Source organism: Buteo buteo, chromosome 2 (assembly GCF_964188355.1).
Source record: "Buteo buteo chromosome 2, bButBut1.hap1.1, whole genome shotgun sequence".
Classification (NCBI taxonomy): domain Eukaryota; kingdom Metazoa; phylum Chordata; class Aves; order Accipitriformes; family Accipitridae; genus Buteo; species Buteo buteo.
Window position 1 is genome coordinate 6,188,938 of NC_134172.1, and position 11,362 is coordinate 6,200,299.

An 11,362-nucleotide genomic window follows, 5' to 3' on the forward strand; every position below is an offset into this window, starting at 1 on the left:
GCCACGTGTTTGGTGTGTGGTTTACGTGTGATTGGGTTGGATGGTGTATCTTGGGGAAGGGGTTTGTCTGAGTGGTGTCTGCAGCCTCTGGGGCATTTCTGTCTGGGGAGGTGGGAGGTTTGACAAACCCCAGGAAGACCTGGTGGGGAAGGGGTGAGGATGCTCTGCAGGAGTTCAGTGCAGAAATGGAGCCAGGATGGCAATTAGGATTGTACCCTGAGGGCTTTTCTCAGGTTGAAAAGTTTGCTCGAAGCTCTGCGTGCCCTGTGCAGCTGGGCATGAGCTTCCTCCATCCAGGAACACCTCAGGGTGGCGCAGGCTGGTATTAAAGTGGGATGATTTATACCCTGAGAAGCGTTTGGAGCATGAACTGCACTCCCTCCTCTCCATGTCCACAGTACTTTTTAGTTTTGAATTTGAGGTTTCAGGGCGGTTGTGATCCAGAGGGTGCCTCTGAGATCTCTCCCTTTACTTTTGTAGTGGAGCCAGGACTTCAAGAAAATGCACTGATGGTGAGAGGTAGAACGCAGGCATGTCACCATCTCGTCATCCTGACAGCTCTTAGCTGTAGCTAGGCCGTTCCTCTCCAGAAGCACCAGTATCCCTTGCTGCAGCATACTTGTGTGCCAGTGGTCATGCTTTTAGCTGCAAGAGCAAGGAGGTACCTGAGGTGAAAGGCCTTGCCCAAGCGTGCAGGTGACAAGGCTGTTGGCAGACTGTCAGCAAACCTCTTGCAATGAGATTGAAAACGCTTCTGTGACCTGGCACTGAGCCACCGCCATGGTTGCGGCAATAGATTTGTCAGTGCGAGTGCTGCAATTCGATGTCTGTTAAACTGAGTGGGCGTCTGGACAGCTTTCCCTAGTTGTGGTCATCCTTTAACAGTAACCTTGGCCACAACCTTTTGGTGTCATCTGATGTTGTGCAAAAGTGAAGTGCCTGGTTGCAAGCAGACTGCCTGACTGCTTCTTGGAAAGCCAATTCCCTGAAGCACTGCACTGGAGAAACCCTAGAGTTTTCCTTCACATCCTTCAATATTTCTTGCCCATCTTCCACAAAGGAAGGAAGTCTTCAGAAATGAAGGGAAACGTTAACACAGAAATAAAAAACCCTAGTATTTCTCACTGGAGCTCCTCCTGGAAAATTTTCTCTTAATATATGGCTTCTATTCCTAAGGTGCCCCGTTCATTCAAACTCTGACAGCTTTGTTGACGTCATTTACCCAGAGCTTAGTGGGGTTTTGTTTGAGCGAGGTCATGGTGTCTCCATTAACAGAAGCAGAAGGGGTCTTCCTGCTCAGAGTGTGGGAACAGAGAAGTTTCTCTAAAGCTTCAGGAACTGTCAAGGGCAAGGTGTGTGTCCTTTGTGAGGGGATAGGGATGGTCCAGTTCTAGGCATGTTCCCCAGGCCTTTTGGCTGGGATGCACCCATATGCCTGTTCTTGCTTAAAAACAAACAAGAAAACCCCACCAAAACAAAAAGAAAATTGTGGTCTTGGGTGGTGGCACTTTCTAAGCTGACTTTTCCATTCACCTTTCTAAGGCTCTTGGGCTTAGTTTGCCATTTTCTGGCTCTTTATTTTTCTTAAGGTGTTCCTCTTTACTCCCAAACCCAGAAAACTTTTATCTTGGGTGAATATAACTTCCAAGTTTAAGACATGGGATGATAAGGGACGTTCTGGGTTCCAGAACCCCATCTTCTGCATCTAAGCCAACTTCTTTGCAATCTTTCCAGTATTTGGCCAAACCCTGCTTAAAAAGCCCCAGAGAATTATATCCCAGTTTTGTCTCCCATTCCTGCCTCTGTAGGAAATCCCTTTATGGACTCTCCTAAAGGCTTTCCATGCTGCCTTAGTCCAGTGCCTCACAGTCCTCCTGTGACTGGATAGTTCACTCCAGTTGCCATCATCCCTGGATGTTTCCCTTTGTGGGTGCTCGCCACGAGGTGTCTCATACTGCCTATGCTTGTGGGCTTCCCTGCTCCTCTTACCACGTCCCGATCACCTTCTCAAAGTCTCTCCTCCCAGCTGATGAGTCTCCAAATGGGAAGTGACCTCCCCTGGACGGTCCACATCTCCTGAAATTTCTGTTTCACTTAATGGGAATGCAGCGTGGGTACAAATCCCAACCCAGAACATTGCTTTTTCTTCAAATCTGCATACTCGTGACTGCCTAGAGCTGCAGGGCTTACCTTGGGCTTAAGTACCAGTTCCAACCCTCTGCAAAGTCTGTCTCTGCAGATGCTGCTACCAACGTCAGGCATCGGGGAAATTTGGAAAGCGGTTGGTGATTTTGGGCCATTTCAGAAATGGCTGGTGCTGCTCACCTTGTTTCCCTGCCTCAGTGTGGCTTTCCACCAGTTTTGCCAGCTTTTTATGGTTCAACACGTGCTGTGACGCCGGCAGGATCCGTGCCATCGGCCCCAACCTGACGGAGGAAGAGCGGCTGAACCTCACCCTGCCCCGGGACGCAGACGGGGCGTACGAGCAGTGCTCCATGTACTCGCCGGTGGACTGGGACGTGGTGTACGACCTGAACGCCACGGAGGAACGTAGCAATGGCTGGGTGTACCCCTCAGACCTGGAGGTGATGCTGGTCACTCAGGTTTGTAGCATCCTTTTGTTTCTGATTGCTTTGTGCCGTGGTAAATAGTGTTTTGAAGGCTGGGGTGTACTGAGCTCAAGCAGGGCATGCCTGGAGGCAATTCTCATTCTGTGCTTTGGCTTTGGTGTACAAGATCTTCCCAAATTGCAGCAGATCGATCGAGTCCTCCTGATCTTTACCAAAAGCCATGGAAAGGTGTGTCCTGGACACATGCCCTGGTCAGGTCCTGAGGAGGCCATCTCAGCCCAGAGGTGTGACTTGGCTCCTATCAACCATTGCTGCTTCCTCGCCTGTTGTTGGAAACCTCCAGCAATGGGGTTCCCACTCCTCCCTTTGGTCCTTGGTATCCTCCAGCCTCCTGTAAGTGTGATGCCCAGCTCAGGCTCTCCAGTGCCGGTCAGAGCAGAACAAACCCCATTTTCTCTCTCGTAAGTTCTGGCAACATTTTGTGCCAGTCCTCTGGCTCCTGCTTCTCCAGATCCGTGAGCCCCATGGCTGGTGTCTGACTGACCCTCCTGGGCTTCCCCATTTAAACCATGTCAGAGAAGAGTGGATGAGCCCTATATCAGATTTCTCCCACCCCTGTATACCTTCCCCAAGTCTTCCCTGCATATAGCCCCCACCAGCTTGTGGGGTGGCCCAGAACTGGTGGGAAAGGTGGGTATCCCATCCCTGGCTTGCTCGTAGTTGCACAGGGAAGCTGCAAAAGATGAAGGAAATGGAGTTACCTGGGACCACAACCAACTGTCCACCCTTCCTTGTCTCTGGCTCTGCCCATCCGTTAGCATCACTCCCTTTATTCCCCTGGACTTTTCCCAGTTCTGCACCTTGCTGAGCTGTCTCGGCCTCTCTGAACCTTGCTTGCCCGAGTGGAACCGCTGGGGACCGTCTCAGCGGTTCAGCAAATACAGGTTCTGCAATTGCTTTGGAGAATAGTCTCTTTCACTGTCAATGCCACCTGGCCCTGGCAGAAGCGATGACCCAGGTTGCCTGAAACAGGGGTCTTTCTGTTCCAGCCAGCACCGTATGTTTGTGAGTTGCACAGAGATGATTAATATATTACACAGTGTACTTAGGACAGGTAAAACATCCAGTCTATCCTGACTTTACATATCTGTGGTGGCTGCCTACGGCTGCAGAGCTTATCTTAGGTTTAAACATTAATTGAAGCCCTGTGGAAAGTCTGTCTGAGCACTGTCCCGCTTCAGATGCAGCTGCCAATGTCAGGCGTCGGGGAAATTTGGAAAGCGGTTGGTGATTTTGGGCCATTTCAGAAATGGCTGGTGCTGCTCACCTTGTTTCCCTGCCTCAGTGTGGCTTTCCACCAGTTTTGCCAGCTTTTTATGGTTCAACACGTGCCGCACCGCTGCGACACCAGCTGGATCCGTGCCATCGGCCCCAACCTGACGGAGGAAGAGCGGCTGAACCTCACCCTGCCCCGGGACGCAGACGGGGCGTACGAGCAGTGCTCCATGTACTCGCCGGTGGACTGGGACCTTGGCTCCATCATGCTGTACGGCCTGAACGCCACGGAGAAGTGCAGCAATGGCTGGGTGTACCCCTCGGCGCAACCGCCGTCCCTGCTGACCGAGGTCCGTAATCGCCTTTTGATGCGCTGGGGATGTGGAAGGGATGGGACACCCGACCGGCCGCCCTGTCCTGGAGTTCAGTCAAAGCTGGTGCCGGCCGTGGTGCAGCTGGGTTGGGCTGAGATTTAGATCGGGTGTATTTTGGGGACCTTGGCTCCACCACCCAGCCCCCAGGTGTGGTTGTGGAGGGGTTGCATGCAAGCAGGCTGCAATATAGATGTCAGCGACGCCACAGGCAGAGCCAGCGGAGAGATTATTCGCTTCTGGTGAGATGGTTTGGGTCTCCCCGCCCCAGCTGCCCCTCTGCAGACAGGGGGTGACCTTCCAACTTGTCCCTGTGCCCAGGTTTGTGCTTTGGACACCCTGGCCAGGGGGAGGAGGCAGAGCTCAGCACTTGGTTTCTGCTCCCACGCACGCTGGGGAACCCTCAGGGCGACCAGCTGTGGGGTGTCTGCCTCGGGGTCTCGGTGTCGCGACTCCAGCTCAGGGTTGTCGCGAACAGCTTGAGTTCCTCACCGCTCCTCGCTCTGTGCGGAGCCGCCAGGTTTGACGAGGAGAGGAAAGCTTGCAAAGCCACGCATCTAACAGGTCAACAGGAGCTTCAGCAACAGCAACAGTGCTCCAGTGAGCAACGCTAAACCTGTTTCAGCGCATTCTGACCTCTCTGTATTTCCCATACATGTAACTCTTTCTATAGATGCCCTCTGGATGCTGGCAGTTGCAGAACATCTCTTTAACGGCAACTGCTTGGCCCAGGAATTAGTGTTGCACTCTTCCTTTTCCCTCTGCGAGGGCAGGCAGTCCAGGATGAAGCAATCTGCCAGGACTTCTGTCCCAAGTCCCACTTTAAGCAAAGTTTTCTAACCAGGAGGCTCCCCTGGTGATGCCTGGGCTGGGGGGTAGTTCTGTGGGTCCCAGTGCTTGGGAGAAGGTCACCACTGTCTGTCCCATGGGCTTGTCCCACCTCTGACTTCTGGGCTATGTGCATACCATGGAGACTTGCATCCTTGGAGGTGGTATCAGAAAGCATCTGGAGCCTGTCAAAAACAAAAGCATCTCTGTTTCCTTCCTCCAGTTTGACCTGGTGTGTGACAGGAAGGACCTGAACGACATCTCCCAGTCCATCTACATGCTGGGGCTGTTCTTGGGATCCATGATTTTTGGGCCACTAAGTGACAGGTAAGGAGACGCAACCACCCGTCCGGGGTCTGGGCAAAGCCGGCGGTGCACAGAGCGGCACGCTGCTCCGATCCTGCCTGGGCACTGCACTCCATTCATTTTGTCCCCGCTCCTCACTAACAGGGACGCCGACCAAAGTCCTCGGGTCCCGTGAGGATGTGGCAACACAGGGGGTGGAAGGGAGAAGGGCACAGCGTGCGCGCAGGGTGCTTCACAAGTCGACCCAGAGGCTAGCCTGAACCTTACCACCCTCAAGAGCGGGGGATACAGTCACTGAATAACTCACTGAGCTCGTCCCCATCTCCACAGGGTCTCCTCCAGATGCTGACTGTGTCCTCCCTCTTCCTTCACAGGATCGGCCGCCGGCCAGTCATTCTGATCTCCATCTTCCTCCAGGGCTTGTTTGGTGTAGGAATTGCCTTTGTGCCCCATTTCTATGTGTACATGGCCTTCAGATGTGTCGTGGGGGCTTCTGTGTCAGGGATCACCATGACGATACTGGCTTTAGGTGAGTAGGATGCCTATGCCCTGAGGCAGACAGATGTGGCCTCTCGAGATGCAACAGGAAAGGTCTGTAAAGAAATAGAAATCATCATGTGTGACTTGAAAAGCACCACGGTGAGGACAGGTCTTGCTCTGCGCTGTCCTTTGGCACTTTGGCATCTCCGCAACCCTAAGTGAGAGCCCCAAGGGAGAATCTCTCCCGTGCCAGTGCTCAGGGGAGGGCAAGGGGACAACCTCCCAGCTCAGGAGGTCGGTGCAGGGAGAGAGCCCAGTGGGTCTGGGACACCATCGATTTGGGCCCCAGCTCTGCCCCAGTGAGGGGCTCTGTGGACACTGAGAGCAAAGAGGTGACATACCTAAGCTTCACGTCCTCTTGCAGAGGACCAGGACACCCTGATGATATGGAGAGGTGAGCATCTCATGAAACACTGGTGACTTGCATGCGTGACTGATGCCAGAGCTCTGACTACCCATCTTCTCTCCTCACCTCCAGGAGAGGTCTTCTGCAGGGGAAACACCCTGTTTGCAACAGGGGAAATCATTTGCATGGATGACTCTGAACCTTCATTCTTCTTTTCAGCCACAGAATGGGTTGGTGTCTCCTCCCGGCCAAAGGCAGTGCTTATTTCTCACTGCTGTTTCGCCATCGGACAGATGATTTTGGCTGGCTTGAGTTATGGTATTCGCAACTGGAGGCTGCTGGAGATTGCGGGATCTGCTCCTATATTTGCCTTATTCTTCTACATCTGGTGAGTTGGACGTGGGCAGAGCTCTTTGCAGACACAACAGCAGCAAGCATGAGGGATGGCAGTGAGAAGGCAGCAGGTCAGGAGCAGGTTGGGTCTTTCCCATCAGAGTGCAGATGCTGGAGGGGCTTCTGCGGAGCTCAGCACATCTCCCTGGGGCACTGGACCTCTGAGAGCAGCAGCTGCTTTGCTTCAGGTCTTCAAATGTGGCCTTTGAAGCCTAAATGTAGGCCTGGAAAACCTGACCTGAGGAGGTATTTAGATCCATCCATCACATGTGATGCCCATTGCTTGCTGGACGTGGTTGCAGGGAGGTGGGCTGTGGGGAAACTCAGCAGGTCACAGCAGCATCTCCTGATTTCACCTCCTCGGCAGGGTGTTGCCAGAATCAGCTCGGTGGCTGGTGACAAAGGGCAGAATAGAAGAAGCTAAGAAGGTCCTTCAGAAGGCGGCATCCATCAACAAGCGCACCATCTCACCAGAACTCCTTGAGCAGGTACCTGTAATGGCATGGGGAACTGCTTGTTGTCTTCAGAGACTTTCCTCTGTGCTTGGGTTTGTAGCAGCCCCTGGAGCTGAGGTCATCTGATAAACATCTTCCCATGCCTGCTGGGGATGATTTGGGGATGGACTGTAGGCAACTCCAGCTTCAGCTGCGTTGTACAGAGACAAGGTCAGGGAAGAGGCACAGCTTCTGCTTTCTGGAGCTTTCTGGAGTCCACCTTGGGATACGGAAAGGACTCAAATGCTTCCCTGGCTTTCCTTCTGTCAGGATTGCAGGAGTGTTGAAGATGAGCACGAGGTGTCTGTTTAGTTTGTGGTTTTCCATGCATAAATGCCTGAAGGGGGCTTACCTTCTTGCCCACCTCAAAGTCCCTACATTGGGGAAATATTCTTCCCTAGGAACCCCTTAGTCACCAAACCAGTGCATTGGGCACCCAGAGCACAGGTGCAGGAGCCCAGTCCCACTGGGCTGCCCTCCCTCCCGGAGCAGTTTGGGGTCACAAGTCTGTCCTGCTGAGGCTTTCCTTGGACTGCAGGTGGAAAAGGAGCTAGCCATGGGTTTCCTTTGCCTGGTTTGACTCTTTGACTTTCTGCATTTTGAAGTTGAAGCCTGAGAAACAGACCAAGTCTGGAAGTCCTCTGGATCTCTTTCGGAAGAAACACCTCCGGAAGGTGACTTTAATCATGTCGTGCGCCTGGTAAGACATCCCCTGGTCCCCTCTTTCCAAACTTCTAGGCGAAGAAAAGAAGGGATTGATGGTTAGTCATAACTGTAAATTCACCTTGTGGTTTTTGGGTGTTATTGATGGGTGTTTCTGCTTCTGGCTATTCAAGATCCTGTGCGGTTTGTGCAAAAGGTTAGAGCCATTCCAGCTTTGGCAGTCCTGTGGTGTTTGCCTGGCTTTCTGTCCCCTTGGAAATGCCGTGGCTTGCTCAAAACGTTGTCATTGGAGATTAACATTGTATTTGCTCGTGGCCAATAGATATGCATGCTCAGTGCCACTGTGCCCATCTTTCAGGTTTGTGAACAGCCTTGTGTACTATGGTCTGAGTCTGAACGTGACAAATTTTGGTCTGGACATCTACCTGACACAGCTTGCGTTCGGAGCAGTGGAAATCCCAGCCCGTATTGGTTGTATCTTCCTTCTGCAGTGGCTCGGGAGGAAGAAAAGCCAGGCTGTTCTCCTGCTGCTGAGTGGCCTGGTGTGCCTGATCATCACTGGCATCCCTGAAGGTGAACAACCTCTTCCCATGCTGAGGGGACAACCTCCGGGACAGGGAGCCACAGAGCCCCAACCCTTCCCTTGCTGGTGCAGCTCCTGTCCTCCCAAACCAGGCTGGCTCGCCTCTCCCAGGGCTTGAGCTGACCCTGGTGCCATGGCCAGAGGTGACTTGGTTAAATCCCCAAGACCCGTTCCGATCAGCAAGCTACCGCTTGCCGGTGTGGTAGGAGAGGGTAGAGCTGAGCCCGGCAGCCCAGCTATTAGCGGGGTTGTCCTACGGGACAATTGATACGTGGGGCGGTGAGGTGATGGATGCAAAGCGCGCCAGAGCCGCTCCCCGGTCCGCGTCCAGGCACCGTTCGGAGGCGATGGCTCGTTGCCGCGCATCCCCAGCCGAGCGGTGCCGGGTCCCCCCTCGTCCCACGGCGCTGTCGTCTCCTCCTCCCCTCAGACCAGCCTGTGACCACCACCGTCCTGGCCGTCCTCGGCAAGTTCGCCGCCTCGGCCTCCTTCTCCACCTCCTACGTCTACTCGGCAGAGCTCTTCCCCACGGTGGTCAGGTGAGGTCTCCCCCCGCCTCGGAGCTTCCCACCGCCCCGGCCGGAGCCCGGTCGGCGCCCACGGCCACGCTCGGTCCCGGGGGACGCCCGGCCTTGCCCGCCGCCCCTCGCTTCCCCAGGCAGACCGGCGTGGGACTGTGCTCCATGTCGGCGCGGCTGGCGGGGATCGTGGCCCCGCTGACCCGCCTCCTGGGCCGCTACCACCGGGCCGTCCCCATGGCCGTCTTCGGGAGCGCCCCTGTGGTGGGGGGGTTGCTCTGCCTCCTCTTGCCCGAGACCCGCGGCACCCACCTGGCGGACGACACGGGGGATGGCTGCCCCCCAACGCAGGTGGGGACCCGGCGGCGCCCGTCCCTTGGGCAGCGACGTGGGGTGCCAGCGCGGCGGGCGGCCATCGGCATCGCGCGGGTCGGGGGGTTCTTTGAGGGCCGACAGCGGCGGGAGGGCAGGGAGTGGGCCGCCCCACTGCGGAGGAAGAGGAGGAGGCCCCGTGACCGTGCCCGTGGTGGTCATCCCTCTGGTCCTGCCCAGGGGATGGAGGGAATCCAGGAGCGGCCGGTGCTTCGCTTGCCTCCCCCTGCCGTCCCCAGGGAAGGGCCGGTGCTCGGAGCCACGTCCTCTGGCTTTTGGCTTCTAGTCGCTCCCAGCTCCCGTTCCCCGCGGGACCGGGTGGAATTGCACCCCGATACTTTCGTTGTCGTGCTGGGAGAAGGGTGTCCACAGGGGCCCGGGGAGCGAGCGGTGAAGGGGAAGCCGAGTTGCTAAAGGCTGCGTGTGTCAGAGAAGGCTGCCACCAGCTCATAATGGGTTTTTCTTTGCTTTTTAAACCCTTTTCCCTTTCATTAGGTCTGTGAAAATGCCAACAGCGGCTCTGAAAATGGACACATAAAAGGAAAAGGAGGTGGCCGAGACAATGAGGGCACAAAGACCACTCACTTCTAGCTGGGCCTGCAAGCAGCCGTAGCTAAAGGCAACCTAGTGCTGTGCTGGCACTGAGGACAGGCAGGTCTCCGTTTGCAGGACACCACCACCTCTCAAGCGGTCACTGCCAATTCTTAGTTTTCCTTTTCTTTTTTGCCTTCCTGTATCTCCCTCTATAGCTTGTCCTCAGGCACTGCATGCTGACTCTGGTGTTCAACAGTGCTCTCGCTGGAGAAAAATCTGATGCTTTTCATTTCAGGGAAAAAAGAAAGAAATCAGAAACCAGGGTGGAGGCAACATTTTATCTTCCTTTTGAGTCTGTAAACTTTGCCCAAGTGAGACACCTGCTAGAGCATTGAATAGACTTGCAACAGAGTACTGTGCTCACTAAAGAGAAAGCCAGAGCAGATGCAGCACAGAAAACAATCTCACACTTGCAAGAAGGAGTGATTTCTCTTGACTGTCTAGCATGATCTTCTCACCTTCTCTTAAAAACACTCCTTTTTATTTTTTTTTTAAATTTGAGACAGTCAGCTGAGACAAAAGAGGTGCTTTGGAAGAAACAACAAGCAGTGAGCAAGGATGTCTAACAGGCAGCAGAATTTTCACCTTAGTGCTGGTGGCTTTGAATTAAAGCATGTCATGATGCTTTGTGCATGGAAAATTGTGCTGTCGGGCTGTGGTGTAGGACAGCATTAATTTGTCTGTTCCAGGAAACTGAGAGATGTTGTAGTAGTTGGTCTCTTAGAAGAAAGAGCAAATCTTTCTGGGAACTATCAGGTCTATCCTACTCTGTTCTAGTCTATTGCTTCTTGCTGTATCCATTTCTGTCTTTAAATGGTTTAAGACCACTTTTGTCTTATACTGTGATGAAAAAAACATGGTGCTTTTCCTGTGCTTCCCCTCCTCTTATCTCCTGTCCCTCAAGCGGTTTCTTTTACCACTGGCTTGGTACAGACAAAGCCCAGAAGTTAGGCAGTGGTGGTGTTCCAGCTTTGTCTGTATACAGCTCAAAGGCGATTTTCTGGTAGTGTCAAGAAGCTTTTCAAGCAGACTTTATTTCTTCTCCCTGTTGTCATGCCTGCATGTTTTCCATGGATCAAAGTACCCCACAGATATGCAGTTTGATGAAGACAGAGTTTTGGATAAAGTCAGTGACATGGGACAATGCCCCACCAGGAGGGGCTGCCTGTGGTGCCATCTTCTCTCTGGCACTGCTTTTCAAAGGATTTGCTGTGGTGGCCCTGAGTATAGAGGAGCTTGGTCCTTTGCCCAAGGGCACTTTTTCCTTGGCAAAGGCTGAGGGCTGGCTCCTTGGGGCTTTTATGGAAAATAAAGCATTGAGGGTAAAGGCTGAGGGAAGAGCTTGGAGCAAAAGGAGTGAACTACAGCTCCTTTTGGGAATTCTGCTCTGAGACGCTCTGTTTCAGGTTGCCTCAAAAATAAAGGTGTCCAGGCACATCTGATGTACTTCTGCTTCCATCTCATTCATGCGTCCAGTAGGTTGAAGGTCCATTTCATCTGCTCTTCTCC

General features: G+C 53.7%; 1 protein-coding gene across 1 annotated transcript; it reads left to right on the top strand.

The window, feature by feature from the left end:
* Positions 1-3,811: 3,811 nt before the first annotated feature.
* Positions 3,812-10,144, top strand: LOC142028590 (solute carrier family 22 member 13-like). The gene is made up of 10 exons (XM_075022437.1): positions 3,812-4,195; positions 5,268-5,371; positions 5,725-5,879; positions 6,456-6,624; positions 6,997-7,117; positions 7,729-7,823; positions 8,145-8,359; positions 8,800-8,908; positions 9,028-9,238; positions 9,755-10,144. The coding sequence occupies exons 1-10, from the start codon at positions 3,812-3,814 to the stop codon at positions 9,848-9,850; spliced, it is 1,659 nt and encodes a 552-aa protein (XP_074878538.1). The 3' UTR covers positions 9,851-10,144.
* Positions 10,145-11,362: the final 1,218 nt, after the last annotated feature.